This window comes from Salminus brasiliensis, chromosome 14, assembly GCF_030463535.1.
Source record: "Salminus brasiliensis chromosome 14, fSalBra1.hap2, whole genome shotgun sequence".
NCBI classification, from domain to species: domain Eukaryota; kingdom Metazoa; phylum Chordata; class Actinopteri; order Characiformes; family Bryconidae; genus Salminus; species Salminus brasiliensis.
Genome location: NC_132891.1, coordinates 27,117,164 through 27,133,185, shown reverse-complemented (window position 1 = coordinate 27,133,185; position 16,022 = coordinate 27,117,164). Strand labels below are relative to the sequence as shown.

The 16,022-nt window shown below is 36.7% G+C and overlaps 2 protein-coding genes across 4 annotated transcripts; one reads left to right on the top strand and one right to left on the bottom strand.

The window, feature by feature from the left end:
* Window positions 1–5,326: 5,326 nt before the first annotated feature.
* bin2a (bridging integrator 2a) lies at window positions 5,327–12,221 on the bottom strand. 3 transcript variants are annotated; one of them, XM_072697280.1, is made up of 14 exons: window positions 12,115–12,221; window positions 10,691–10,858; window positions 10,013–10,093; window positions 9,867–9,921; window positions 8,404–8,498; window positions 8,202–8,297; window positions 7,998–8,105; window positions 7,641–7,726; window positions 7,467–7,542; window positions 7,280–7,362; window positions 7,012–7,119; window positions 5,942–6,452; window positions 5,767–5,847; window positions 5,327–5,678 (listed from the first exon to the last, which is right to left on the bottom strand). In XM_072697280.1, exons 2-13 carry the CDS (start codon window positions 10,793–10,795, stop codon window positions 5,794–5,796), a joined length of 1,458 nt encoding a protein of 485 aa, XP_072553381.1. In that variant the 5' UTR covers window positions 10,796–10,858; window positions 12,115–12,221; the 3' UTR covers window positions 5,327–5,678; window positions 5,767–5,793. The 3 variants fall into 3 exon arrangements, with proteins under 3 accessions (XP_072553381.1, XP_072553382.1, XP_072553380.1); XM_072697281.1 differs by having other exon boundaries at window positions 7,012–7,116; XM_072697279.1 differs by having other exon boundaries at window positions 7,998–8,297.
* On the top strand, window positions 11,282–15,784 carry LOC140577349 (uncharacterized). The gene is made up of 5 exons (XM_072697282.1): window positions 11,282–11,452; window positions 12,394–12,499; window positions 12,948–13,054; window positions 13,421–13,593; window positions 14,370–15,784. The coding sequence occupies exons 1-5, from the start codon at window positions 11,347–11,349 to the stop codon at window positions 14,646–14,648; spliced, it is 771 nt and encodes a 256-aa protein (XP_072553383.1). The 5' UTR covers window positions 11,282–11,346; the 3' UTR covers window positions 14,649–15,784.
* Window positions 15,785–16,022: the final 238 nt, after the last annotated feature.

Here is a 16,022-nt window from a genome sequence, read left to right as displayed (position 1 = left end):
GTGGACACACTGGAATGTGTTATTTGTTAACTTACATATGTAATGAATGCTGCATATGCTTTTCTCTAGACATTTTAAATGTGGAGACATTAAGAAGTGTCATCAAATAAATGCAAGTTTATGTAACAATAACAATGGTTTTACAATGGGGAAAAAAACAGTAGGTTGAGTGTATAGGATACAATGTGAGTGTAAAGCATGCATATTTCCTTCCTTATGACAATATAGAGCAGTACAATGGGACTGCAATACAGCTTTATAATGCCAATGTCCTTCAATGTTTAAAAAAAAAAAAAAAAATTTCAAGGAACATAAAAACCTGTTTTTCAAATAATGGCCAGCATTCACCATTTAGGGAGAACATACTACAAATACAATGTGTCTGAATAAGAGTTCACAAGAACTAAAACAGCATATAAAATACCTGGACAGGGTTTTGGGCATTCTTAGACTATGGGGTTTCAAAAAAGTATTATTTTTCCTATTAAATATTCTAAGAATTTTGCCTTGCCGTTGCATATTTTGGTGTTTACTCAAGTTTGTTTTAAATGTAGTAACAATAGCTAGATTTGTTAAAACAATACAACTTTAAAACTTTTTAATACTATGTTCCAATTCAGCAGCTGAAAGTTGGAAACAAATGTTACCAATGTCAGTGGTTTATTATGTATACTTTTTATTGGATACCCCAACCAGGCTGCCATACCTTGTACAATCAGTTTTGGGTTGCGATACTTACCGCCTGAGTTGTACTTATTATGGTTGAGTGACCAAGACTGTATGTGGTGTAGGTTTTTTATGCTGTAGAGCTACATAATCATTTGTTAATAGCTATTATGGCACGGGCCTTTATTTACCTTGTACTGTAAATTAGCCCCCTAAACAGTTACAGTGTGTGCTGAATATGCTAATAAATTATAGTTATGATAGTGTTTATAATCAATGGTTTTCTAATCCAATAACAGTAAATAATGCAGGCCAATGTTTAAAAATGCAGCATTACTCATTAACTCAATAACTAAGTGTTTTAAAATTAGAAGGCATTTGTAATACTAGTTTTCTGCACATATTCTGCAGCCCTATCATTCTTGACTGCATAGCAAAATGAAAAACAGTTCTGATCCACAGGAGCCACATGTCAAACTAATAACATCTATAGTGTCACCTGGCTTTGGTGACAGTGTGAAACCTACCCTAAATACACAGTATTTTACAAACACACCAGATAGCACTGTTGACAGTGTAACTCAGACTAGTCCCTTTCATGCAAAAGGAGGGTAAATCAACAAAGAATCAACTGCACCAACCCTGGTCCTGGGGTACTGCTGTGCTACACTGCACATTTGAGTGTTTTTTCCTGATTTTCACATCCTCCTCTACTGAGCTGACTTCCCAATCACCTGAACCAAATGCATTACAGCAGGTGAAGCACCAACATGTGTTCATGAGGGTGTTGTAACATATGCATTGTACAGAACATAGGACTTGCTGAAGTCATCCAACCACTGCAATTAACAGTGATGGCAGGTGTATTGCAACCCATAACTGGAATGAGGTGTCGGGTACACGTAGTGAACATGTGGTTAACGGTTTTCCAGGACATCATAAGCATAAATCATAAACTACCTGAGGAATACAAGATCACCTCTGCAGCATAGAGCAAGGTAACAGCAAGTTAATTTACACTTTTTTTTACCACTTTCTACATTTTCCATGATGCAAGATTATACATCAGCACCACATAAAGCACTAACTGCATCATCAGTGCAACTCAATAGATGTTGTATTTTGGCAGGAAAGACACTATGGTGTCTCCTAATACAGAATCATTGAACATCCACACCTATTTAGCATGTTCTTCATCATCTGCACCTTGCAGGAGTCTGTGCAGTTCTGCACTAAGCTTTTCAAATGAAGTACTCCTTCTTATTTTCTGTGACTGTGTCTTGGTAGACCTGATCCGGGTCCACTCCTGGTGCAGGCTCTCCTGTTGTTCGATAGGCACCTTTGTTGTGACACAGGTAGTGGTACAGCAAGAACGCTAGGCCAGCCAGCGTACACAGGACCAGTACAATCACCACTAAAACAGACATATACACAAAACGCTGAAGATACTAACTACTAAAGTCTTAAAAGTGTGTGTGTGTGTGTGTATGTATATTTTTATTATATATATATATATATATATATATATATATATATATACACACACACACACACATATACACATATACACACACACACACACACACACACTTTTATACACACACACAGTACAATCACAGGTACACTTCAACTATGAGAGACAAAAGGAGAAAAAAAAAACAGGAAATTACATTGTATTATTTGTAAATTATGGTGGAAAATAAGTATTTTGTCACCCACAAACAAGCAAGATTTTTGGCTTTCACAGACCTCTAAAAACTTCTTTAAAAAGCTCTTCTGTCCTCCACTCATTACCTGTATTAATGGCACCTGTTTGACCTCGTTATCTGTATAAAAGACACCTCTCCACAGCCTCCAACAGTCAGAATCCAAACTTAACCATGGCCAAAACCAAAGAGCTGTAGAAATTGTAGACCAGGCAGGGAAGAGTGAATCTACAATAGGCAAGCAGGCTGATGTGAATAAATCCACTGTGGGAGCAATTGTAAGAAAATGGAAGACGTACAAGACCATTGATAATCTTCCTCAATCTGGGGCCCCACACAAGATCTCATCCCGTGGGATCAAAATGATTATGAGAACGGTGAACAAAAATCCCAGAACTACACAGAGGGACCTGATGAATGACCTGCAGAAAGCTGGGACCAAAGTAACAAAGGCTATCATCAGTAACACACTATGCTGAGAGGGACTCAAATCCTGCAGTGCCAGGTGTGTCCAGACCCATCTGAAGTTTGCCAGAGAGCATATGGATGATCCAGAAGAGGATTGGGAGAATATCATGTGGTAAGATACAACCAAAATAGAACTTTTTGGTAAAAACTCAACTTGTTGTGTTTGGAGGAAGAAGAATGCTCAGTTGCATCCCAAGAACACCATACCTACTGTGAAGCATGGGGGTGGAAACATGTTTTGAGGATGTTTTTCTGAAAAGGGGACAGGACGACTGATCCGTGTTAATGGAAGAATGAACGGGGCCATGTATTGTGAGATTTTAAGCCAAAACCTCCTTCCATCAGTGAGAGCATTGAAGATGGAACGTGGCTGGGTCTTCCAGCATAACAATTATCCCAAACACACCGCTCAGGCAGCGAAGGAGTGGCTCTGTAAAAAGAAAAAATCAAAGTCCTGGAGTGGCCTAGCCAGTCTCCAGACCTCAACCCCATAGAAAATTTGTGGAGGGAGTTGAAAGTCTGTGTTGCCCAGCGACAGCCCAAAAACATCACTGCTCTAGAGGAGATCTGCATGGAGAAATGGGTCAAAATACTAGCAACAGCGTGTGCAAACCTGGTGAAGACTTACAGGAAACGTTTGACCTCTGTCATTGCCAACAAAGATTATGTTACAAAGTATTGAGTAGCACTTTTGTTACTGACCAAATACTTATTTTCCACCATAATTTACAAAAAAATTCTTTAAAAAAATCCTACAATATGATTTCCTGGATTTTTTCTCATTTTGTCTCTCTAGTTGAAGTGTACCTATGATAAAAATTACAGACCTCTCATCTTAGTAAGTAGGAGAACTTGTACAATCAGTGGCTGACTAATTTTTTTTTGCCCCACTGTGTGTACACACACACACACACACACACACATACATACATTTCTGGCTAGAAAGCTTAAAATTCAAAAAGATTTAGTATGAGATCTATTTTTACCATCAAAACTTTTACATGCCAATAAAAAATACACACTCATATATATATATATATATATATATATATATATATATATATTAATGAAATCATTTACCTCCTATGACAGCAGAGTCTGTCTGGACTGGAGCCACAGTTGTTGACCCTATTTCTGTGACTTGATGGCAAGAAAACAAAAATAATTGTGATTGCTTATAACCACCAGTTTGGAAAAGACTTGAGGAATTACGAAGATTACAAACACAAGGAAATGTGTCCAGTGTCATGACAGTAATCTGATTATTCTCAAGATGCAATACAGCACAATGTTAGTCCAATCTTTATATTTTTACTTATAGTTTTTAGTCAGTGTACACTAAAACAGGAGATTTTTTGTTGTTTATTTACAAACAGTAAAAAAGTAAAAGAAAATCCCTTACTGTTATCAGGAGATGTGGTAGGCATGATGAAGTGTGGAAACCAATAACTAAAACAAAAACAACAAAGAAATCAATTTAATTCGGGATTGTGATTGTCTCACAAGCTTACTTTCTTTAATGAAAAACTAATCTATCCCCTCAAGAACGACGCAAGTTAGCATGATGTGTGGTCAGCTTTCTCGGGGGAAAGGTTCCTTTTAGGCTAAGCTGAAAAAACAGTTACCAAATTGCACTGCCTGCTTTGTTTGAACAACACGCCTTTTATGTAAACAGCTGCTGGACATTTTACAACTTTACCCCCAAAAAAGTCAAGCTGAACAGAGCAAATGGTCTAGATAATGCGCTAGACATTTTCTTGGTTTAGACTGACGCTAAATAAGTTGTGTAGCAAGCCTGCCGAGACTTCTCACTTCCTGAATATTAGCGACTTTTGTGTCAGAGTGGGGCCGAAACTAAGCCCTCTGCAAAACAGTCAAGTTAACCAAAGAAACGCTGATCTAGCTTCCCGGTATAAAGCCAATGTCTCATAATGTTAGCTAGATAACGTTTATGCTAATAGGTCCAGCGGTGCTTGACCTAAAAACACTCTGAATGTCACATAAACGGTTAAATATCCCGAGTAAAGCAAGCTGTCTAACACGCCACCATTTGAAACCCTTCAGAGTCTTGAATGCTCCAAACCGAAATGTTCGTACAAACACTTACCTGGTCGAGTTTGAGGTCAATATTTGAACTTTTCGGGACAGTGAGTCCAGTCGGCAAATCACTTCTTTGCGAATTTCATTCCAAAGTTTCACAAAGCATTTCACTGACGGGTGGAGGGGGGGAGGGGGGGAGGGGGGTCACGCTCAAATTAGCCTAGTCGGTGAACTAAGCATGCTATCTTGACTCACACACTATCGGGGTGAGGCGCGCGTCCGGACGCATTTCCTCTTTGGGCGCGCTCTCGAAAACAGTGCTGCTGCTCCATTAATCTGTTACTGTTAAACAGAAATAACCAAACTGAAGTGAACATAGGCTTTGGTGAGGCTAAATAATTATTCTATTAATGAAGAGAAGAAATGAGATAAACAGTAGACACAAAGCAATTCTTATATTTTTAATGGAGGATTTAGTCATTTGTCAGTTAACAATTAATAACAACATAAGATAAAATTAAAACCAAAATACGCATTTATTATAAGGAAAACAAAAGACAACCTTTAGCGCCTCTAGAGGTTATACTACATAATACTCAGCTTTTAATCAGTGGTGAATTAAATTTGGTTTATCAGCGATGTTGTTTATTATATAAATGACATATAGGCTTGATTAACGAGTTAAGGTAGCCAATAACTATTAAAAATCGTTTGTCACACTACTTTTAGTCGTTTGTCACACTACTTTTTTGAAAACTTGAGCCAACAGGTTTGATGGAGATCATATCCACTTTATCCCTATCAAAAGAGGAAACACATTTCCAGTAAATACAATTGTTTGTCACTGTTTACGTTTTAATTACTGTTATTAGCTTTACATACTGACCTGTTTCTGTGTATAGTGTCACTTCTTTCAGACCGTTTCCTCTTTTACATCATCTAACTTATTATCAGTCCTAGTGGTATCCTTAAAAAAAAACATATATGGCAAAGTTAAAATTAGAACTGTGTCTGAATGAGAAACTGAAGCAACTTTTGAATTCTTACTAGAGAGTGCCTACTTTGCAAGAAGCTCCAAATTCTGTATTATCCATACTTTCTGCAGTTATTCCATTTTCCACTCCAGCAGAGCTTGACTCCTTTAGATCTTCAGGGTGATTACTATGGTCTTCATAAGCTTCAAGTGTGTAAGAAGCATTGGCATAAGCCCTTTCAGAATGGCTTACATTTGGCTCCAGTACACTGTCTTCGTCGTCCTCCGGAGATGAGTCACCTTTTACACCTAGACTCTTCCTCTCTCTGTCCTGGTCTGCAACTTTTTGTGACTCGCCCTTCTTTTTCTCTGTCCCTTCATTGTTAAGCACCACATCTTCCTTTGTGACACTGTGTGCACTTTTGCTATCTGTTACCAGTGGAGTAGAGCTGTCTTCACTTATGGAGCTTGTGTCTGTATCTTGTGTCTTGGCCCCTGGTGTGGGGTGTTCATTGACTTTTGGCTTGGTAGGACTGGTCACAGGGCTATAAGACCCATGTGAGCCTCTTTCAGACCTGAAACTGGAATTGTATTCTCTCCTGAAACAGTACAAATATACAAAACATATATCATTGGTCTGCAGTACCATTTTACATAAACAGTGGGTACATTCACTAAACATAGACTATTGATCATATTGCATATAAGATGTTAAGTGTATAATTACATGTAGAATGAAAACAGTTCTACAAAATCCTGTGTTGTACCTGATAGAATTGATTTGTTTTCAACAATTGCTAATACCAACAAAGTTTGAAATGTCCACATGTGATTGAACTGCTTTTTTGGTAGAAGAAATTACCAATATTAAAATGCTTTGGTATGCACACTTTTGCCTCATGAGTTAGATAGAATTACAGCATTGGTGTTGTATTACTTTAATGTTTTAAACAGGAAAGAAAACATACAGCAACAAAGCCCCATACAATGGTGGCAGTTATTTTCACCAAAAAATTGTTTTTGCACATTGGCATGTTATATTTTTAGTTTAGAACTTGGGTGTTCTTGTGACATATTCACCAGTAGATGGCAGGAGCTATCAGTCTCTGGCAGAGGGAAAATATTATGTCTACTTTGAAATATGATTCCTTCTTTTACCTGAGAGTACCTCTGGGGCTATAACTCATGTGGAAGTCAGAAAAACTGGCTCTCAGTGATCTGGGAGACAGTGCATCTTTCAGTGACCTCCTCTTCAGTGATCCACTACTAGAATGAAGAAAGAAATATATTGCGTATAGAAATATATAATATATATATATATTGATGAGCTGTATCAACTACTTCTCAATGAAAAAGAAAATTGTGTAATTTGGCTAAGAGTAGCCAAATATTTGCATGAGACCAGTTGAAAGAGAAAACCACATACCGATTGAAGTTCTTAATCACAAAGTTTGTGTCAGGATGTTGGTCTTTTAGGTCCTTCATAATGTTCTGTAAGTTGTCATTATTCTATAGAAAAACACATTATAATTCATTGCTATAGTGGTTAAAGATTCTCGCAAACATGTACAATGTATGAAAAGTTTTCAAATGGAAAATGTGGGAAATTTTACCTGGGCCATTTCTCTGTAGAAGATATTTCTCAAGTTAGAAATAGCATGAAAAACTGTTACGTAGCATCCAATGCGACTGTAAGGGGAATTACAGCAAAAAAATTACATCTCAGATTGTGAGCTCCTAAAATGATAAAATCTTTACATAGAACCACTTACATTATTTTCTCTTACCTATCATATAGAACAGGCAGCTCCTCTTTTAGTTCCTGGTTCATGTCCTCAAAGATCTTCCTGGCTGTTACCATCTCTTCCTTCGCCTGCAACAAGATCAACAGAGAGAGTGAGGTGTTTCTAAAAGTTAGCTCTGCATTTACAATATGCCTTAGAACTTAATTCCCAATGTAACTGATGAGACATGTTTGGCATCCAAAGCTTCTTTTGTGTTTCTCTAGAATTACTAGGGTAGTATGGCTAACAAATAATATTTGCCTAAATAATCCCATGCTTGCCTCAAGCCAAGTGTACTGGTGGAATTAGTTTGCTATACTGCATGTGAGTACATGTATAACAACCCAGATTTGATCAGACCTTGCTTATTTTGATGTCATCTCTTTTTTTGCCATTCTCCAATGCCTCAAAGTGATGGCGAGAGGAATCATAGTCCACACATTTTCTGCCTCGTTTGGCCACTCTTTCCTGAAGAACAGAACATTGGAACATAAAACACTGAAAATTAACATTGTAAAGTGAAATGTGAAAATGTGCACTGTAGAGTTTATGTGTTAATATTACCCTCATATCTGGAAATTGGCTCATGTAAGATTCCATGGTGACCAATGCTTGGTCACGAAGCTTTGTCTCATAATCATTCCAAAGCAGATCTTCTCCCTTTTCAGACAAAGATTTACATTAGTTCAAATAAACTGTACTAGAGGGGGTGGGACACTGAGTTGTATATTGACTGCCCCAGATTGCCTGGGTCTGTAAGGATCACCTCCACAACAGCGCCAAGATCATCTCCACCTTCCCAGTCAAGTTCATAAGCATCAAACAGAGACTGAAACAGGCGACTAGAAGCGTCACGCATCACTGTGGGACACACATTGGTTTGACCAAATGTTATTACAATATGTTGTACTGTCCAGTGCAAATTGTTCATTTTTGCAACAAGGTTTACAAAGTAAAATGTAGAATACAAATAGTACTGTATGTACTATACTATATTATTGCATGTTGCTTTAATTCATTGTTTTTATCAGTTCTAGTCTCAATAAATTTCATACAAAAGTATTTGCCCCTTCCCGATTTTATCTATTATTGTTATTTGTCACAGTGAATTCTAAAGAATTCTAAAGAATTCTAAAGAATATTAGAAGTAACTCTAGACAAAAAGAAACGTATCAACCACAAAATATATTTTTGAAAAATGACTCATTATCTCCTTATAATCACTACATTGTTGCATTTTACCTTTAGTAACAATTCCTACAGTCTATAATTACATTCCCTATAATTTGATATTGGCCTTTCAAACTGTTGTGTATTAATTTGAGCCTACTTATCAACTGCTTTAATTAAGATGCTGTGTGTTAGTGGGTTTTCAAGCCTATACTGCTCCTTTGAGACTCTGCTCTGCTCTGTTTTGGATTGTCGTGCTCCAAAACTAAATTATATTTTCCCATTTTCAAATATATAGTACAGAATTTATGGATGACCAGCAAATTTTGGATGTCCAGGATGTCGCAGCCTAGGGTAAACCTTGATGGTAAATAACAACATAACCATAAAAGCCTGGCTGTATTCAATCAGCTGAATCACATTATTAATGCAATTTGGGTAATTCGCTTTTTAAGATTAGGAGAATTACTTCAGCAGTGAACAAACACACGCACACAGTAGTGACCAGACACCTTAGTACCCAGGAAGCAATATGGGGTGAGGTATGGCAAAGGTATATGAATGTTAAGAAAGCCCTGTTCTTTTACTACCCTGGTCCATCTTTTCTTGCCGGTCCCTGCAACTACAATCTTTCTACTACAATTGTTTGTTTGTTTGTTTGTTTTTTGCTGATTTTTGCTTCCTTAATGCATTGAATAATCACATAATAAACATGTTTTGTGTTTGATGCAACTATCTTTGTCTTATTTACTTCGCATTAAGAATTTACAGGAACAAATGAAATATTAGAAAAAGAATGGATGAATATTTGTTTACAGCACTGTATTACAATTATTGCATTTGAAAAACACTTTTATCCATATTGACAATTTAATCAAGTTACAGAATGTATAGAGATGAAACCATGTGCTTCCACAGGTGGGAAAGTGTTACCCTCTTATCTCTCCACTGATGATAAATGTTTATTTAAATAAAAAGGCATATTAAGATACAGCCTAAAAATGTATATTTCTATTTCTGCAATCTTAAGTAAACTGCCTAAATTAAAACAGGGCTAACCTTTGACAGCATTTAGGTATGCCTTTAGGTCTTTGTATATTCTGTGTCCATCACTCTGCAAAACACATGAATTAAACAAGTGAATAAAAATGCATTAAACAATTATAACATTCTAATTAGGCAGTTCTTGTGACTTTATCGATTACCTGTTGGTCTTCAAGGTTTTGTACAAATATCTCAAACTGCTCATCTCTTGTCTCCTCAGATCTACCAAATTTCTGTAAAACCTGCAAAATGATCAAACATTTCACTAGACCTAGAAACGTGCCATGATGTAGGGGGTTTTATTAGCTCTCAGAGCTGTTCCTGAAGTAGTGCAATAAGACAAGACAAGAAAAAGATATTAACAGATCACTAACAGCACAAATATTTGCACATTCACTAAAGCCAGATAACTGACTAAATGTGGTATGTATAGTTACTCTGACTTAGTGATTCAAATCACTAAATTTCTGAAAAATAGGAAATCCATGGACATATCTTCTATACATGTTCTACAGGTTCACATGATCAGTGCATGCTATCTTTCACAATATCAAACATAATTGTGGCAATATAGGAGGCAGTCTGCTTGAGACAGAAACTGAATGTTGAAATTGATTTTCATCATCTGAGTCACACCCTGTGAAGAAGATAAATACTGGCAATAGAAGTTACACTGCTGTCGACTTCCTTTTATTCTCCCTGGTCAAGCCAGGATGGAGGATAAATAAAAAATTGGATGGAAATGCTGTACCAGCAAACCACCTTCCTAAAGCATGAAAAGGGTCCCTGAAGAACAGTGGGTTTACTGATATTTTTAACATATAGTTTCTTGTACATACCTTTTCCTGAGCTCTGCTGAATTTCCTTTGGACCTGTTTGGCAAACACCACAGCTCCTCCCTTCGAATTGATGCTGGGGCTAGTGCTGTTTTTTCTCTCTGCCATGTTTTCCACCTTCTTCTTTCTCTGATTTTGACCTTCCCAGAAAGCTGCTTAATATACCAAGCCCTACAAATAGATTTGAGTTAGGAATCTGTCTATAGGAATTGCCACCTATTCGTTTATCTTGACTGCTCATTTGTGGCTTAGACTTTGCTCTGTAATAGCCATAAACTATAAACCTCTTATCTTTCCAGGCCAAAGTTGTAGTAGATCAGTAATTCAGGTAATTGTAATGTAATCATGTAAATCAGCAGGGTAATGGTAACTCACAGTAAGTGCCATCTCACAAATATCACAAAAATACACCTCCTGAGAAAGGTTGAAAATACCCACTTATGATTCTTGTGATTGTTTTTTTTCTGGGGACACCAAGACTTGCTCCCCACTAAAGTGACACATTTGGGCTAGTAGTCCTTAATGTCGAACTACAGTTCCCATGAGTCATAGCGCCTGGGTATAGAGGCCGTCGAACAGGAACTTTGTGCTTTGTGGGTTTTCTACAGTGGTGATTACACATATACAGAACACACACTACTAAACCGGATAATATAGAAATGGGGGTAACGCTAGCGAAGTGTGCTGCTGTAGATTTGGGCGTTCAGGGGCTGGGTTGGGCACTCGCCGCTGCTATGAAAACGGAACAGTTTTACGATTTAGCAGGTAAATTAATCTAAATAGTCTTTCTGGTCGTAATTGGCGACCATCTGCAAGAAAGTGTGGAGGTTTTATCGTGTACGGCTTCATTACAAAATACAGAATAACCATGTTTGTTTAACAAAGTGTCACTAGTACATTGTTTGGTTATCTAACAAAAGTTGTGAAACACGTCTCCACCTACTTGATGGAAACGAACTTACATGAGCGCTTTTTTCACTGTAGTTGGTCAGCTGGATGATACTTGATTTTTAAAGACGGTCCAAGAAGAATATGTAGTTTTTTGTTGGAAACGCTGGTCTCGTTGCAAAATATAATTAATATTAATAATATAAAATAAATAATAAATATAAAATAAAATAAATATAAATAACAAATATATAATTTCTGATGCAAGGTGAAACAATGGGACACAAATATCATATACGTGTACATTTAAATGCCTACATTCTATGAAACATTATCAATATCATTTACAGCCAAAAAGTTGGATAATAATATAAGAATGTTAAAAGATAAATGTTGTTGAATCCGATGAGCCAGAACAGAAACTAATATAGTGCATCTTGTTTGACTGCTTTATTCAGTTAATTGTACTTAGTCAGCCTTTCATTTCATGCAGTTCTACAGATTTATTTCCTAGCCATTTAGTCAAAGATTTATCTCACCTGTCAGCACTCAATTTGCATTTATTTTCAGCAAATGTTATCCAATCCGTCCTGATTTTCAAACCCAGCTCTTCATGTGCTTATTCCTCTCTTTCAAGATATGTGCTCTTGAAAACCCTTGAACTTTGGAACCAATTGTCTGCTGGTTCTTGGTAAAATATTTAGCGAACACGCCTCTTTTAAACACAGTTGACATGGGTGAATGGCTACAGCATCCGTGTTATAGAATTCAACTGCTTAATTCAGCTTCATTAAAGGTTTATTTTTCTGTTTTTCCAGGATCTAGCACTTTTATATTGTTGGCTCACCTTAGTCGTATATGGGGTGGCACACAACATCTGAGACAGAATGTACAGACTGGCCTAGTTACTGCATGGGCACTAAGGTATGGACTCTACTAAAAAAGTTCAAGGACCACAGGAACAAATTTACTTGCAAAAATACAATATTACAATGAGAATTCAGGGACCACTTCTGTATATCGCTGCGAAATGGAAAACATCTCTCCATTTTTGTGTTTTTAGTTTTCCAATAGAAATGCTCCAGAATGACTTACAACTTTTAATCTCTTATTTTATAGTCTTATTACACTGACTCCATTGAAAGTTAAGAACATTTTTGCCCTCTCCTGTAAATTCACCATTTTGAAGATACATGTTTTTCACTGGACAGCAACAAAACAGGAAATTAATTTGAATCAGAAGTGATTTTCTATGTTGATACCCATGTGATATATTGTATTTTGGTTGGTGAAATCACATGAGCTCAGTAAAGCATTCTGTTATGGCTGGATTAATAAGTCAATGAGTGACCAGTTTGGCCTCGTCTTATAGACTCGGGACATTTCTCTTCCTCCGGATCATCAAGGAAGGACAGGACCGCAGGTTCAACAATGTCAGAGATAGCCCTGGGGTATTCTTTGTTTACTGGACCTTGCAAGGTGTGTGAACTGGTTTGCTACACATTATTTTTATGGTTTAGAAAGGCAATTCTCAGCAGTGTTACTGTTTCTCTACAGAATTCTACTAGATTTAATTTGTGCCAATTGTATATGTACTTGATTAATTGGGCTGGTTGTATGCACTAAGCTGAGGACTAAGCTTTGTAGTGTGAATGTTTTTATGGATATTATGGAGACTCTCATCTTTGGATTAAAAGATAATACAAGGACCTTACATTTACCTTTACATGTAATTTATGCATTATTTACTGGCCTCAAAAGAACAGTATAGCTCAGCAACTCTTTAAATCCCTTAAACAATAACTTGTATAAATTCATAATTTTTTTTTCTAATCTTTGTTCTAGCTGTGTGGGTATTTGTCACCCTCTTGCCCACCCTTATTCTGAACACGGAGAAGAAAGATAAGCCGTTAGGACTATGTGACTATGCTGGTTGGGTGATATGGGGACTGGGGTTTGCCACAGAAGCCATTGCAGACCAGCAGAAATGGAATTTTAAAAATGACCCTGATAATGTAGTAAGTTGCAACTGTTACTTTGTGTTGCATGTTTATAATCTTGGCATGCTGTGGAATTGGTAAAATAATTTCTTTTGATTTGTTCGGCTAAAGCCCAATTTGGATTTCAAACGTATTTAAGGAGATATAAAGCTATTAGCTATAAAACCTTTGCAAGTCTACCAGTAATGAAACTCACATTTAAGTTTGATTAATTTTCTTACAGAAAAGAAACAAACATGGCCAGTTTGGATTAGAAAAAACACATTAAGGAGAAAAATACTTCAGAACCCCATGTAAATTTAATCCTGTCCACATAAGGCTTTAGAATGCTATGACTACATGCTACATATACACACTGATTAATAAGTGGGACATGGCACACTTAAGCATAACATTCAACAATTATAGGCACCAAAGAACATTCTCTGTAAGTAACAAACATTGCTTTATTTGAATGTTTGTGCTTATTCATGAATCTATAGAATATTGACCTTTAGGATCTTAACCAGCATCTTTGTAAAATGTGTTTGTCATAATAGTAGTACAAACAGCCAATATTTTAAACTTTCACTCCTAGTGGCTAGTTGTTGCTGGGTGGGTCACAGTCAATGTCCCAATTCATCCCAAAGGTAATAGTAATAAGTTGAGGCCATGGCTTTGTGTAGGCTATTTGAGTTCCTATAGCTGTTAAAGACCTTGTGAATATAGTGAATTAATAACTTTACAGATGTCCATGAAAAATAAAAAATACTTTTATTGTAATGTCTTAATCAATATTGTTCTTTTGTTTCCAGGGTAAGTTTATCCAGAATGGGCTATGGGCTTATAGCAGACACCCAAACTACCTAGGGGAGATCATGCAGTGGTCAGGTTTGTTCCTGTCTGCATCTTCCGTAATGCATGGTCCTCAGTACCTCAGTGCAGTGTCTCCTCTTTTCCTCTGGTTCCTACTCAAATATGTGAGTGGTATTCCCATCCTGGAGAAAAGGGCCATGAAGAAGTGGGGAGCTGACCCTGCTTTCCAAAACTATATAAAGAACACTCCACTCCTCTGGCCCTTTCCTAGATTTTGAGGCTTCATTAGAGATTAGAAACATTTCTAAGTTGTTCTAATCAACAATTAAATAAATTCTTAAAATGACAGAATACACTGCCTAGCTCAGGATTCTTGGTGAACACCTGATAGACAACTCAATTAGATAATCATAGAATTCTTTCCTTGGTAAAGAAAAAACATTGCACATCTAGTCATTGTCAAACACTCGCAAGGAGTTAAGCGCATCATTGTCAAGTCTACATTCAATTTTTAAATTGAGATGACCGTTAATGGAAGTAGCAGGATAGCGACCCAAAACATACTCCAAAAGAACATCTTAAGGCAAGGACATGACCAATTCTTGACCACATTTTTTTTTTGCTGAAGACAAAACTGAAGGCAGAAATCCTCAGCAATTAGCTACTGAAGGTGGCTTTAGTAAATGTCTGGGAAACCACCATTTGGTGATCTTCACGGGTTTCAGACATCAAGGTAGCCACTGACAGTAAATTTGCATGAAATTATTAGAAATACTCTATTTTTTTTTGTATTAAGGTTTGACTGGTGAAATAAACTGGCAAAAGATATCCCAAACATTTAAGACAGATCATTAATCCAGCTGATAAATAAACAGCACAACTCTTGAGAGGCAGCCTACATCTTGTGCTCAAGGTGGCTAAAATGTACAGTCGCCACAGTAAAATAGCACAGGCTTGAGGATTATTGCAACACTCTTAGTTTATATTTAGCAAATGAACTCAGTCTTCTATAGCCTGGGTAATTTCAGCACACCATACACTGCACTATATGATAAGACAAAACCATAACCGATTGGTCCAGATACTGTTCTGGTTCACAATCAAAATCCTTTTCAGTTTATTTATATATATATTTTAAATAAACTTTACAGTGTGTGTGTGTATATGTATATAAGTTTCATGATTTCTTGTTTTAAAGGTAAAGGTGCACGTATTGGTCACTGTACATTTAACCCATCTGTGGTCACACTCACACACGGTACATTGCTTAAAGTGAGCTGTACAAGTTGCTTTTTAGAAACAATTTTAAGTCTAATTGCAGGTTATTTTTTTCCATTTACCTGATTAAATCATACACAAGCTCCCATGTATGCATGTATGTACACAACCACAATAAACCTTGTTATACCATATGGATCTTCCAGCACTGTTTTTACTGAATTACATGTTCCATTTTAAATGCACCGCAAAAGGACACAACTCATTAATTTTACACCACACATTATGTACCATAGATGAATGTATTTTACTAACAGAATAGCAGACGTAACATGCGCAAGATTTTCCTTTTAAAAATAAGGATCCAACAGACTGGATAAACTGTAGCGTTTAGGGTCTCATACTGCAAGCCACTACACAATTCAGTGATTCAC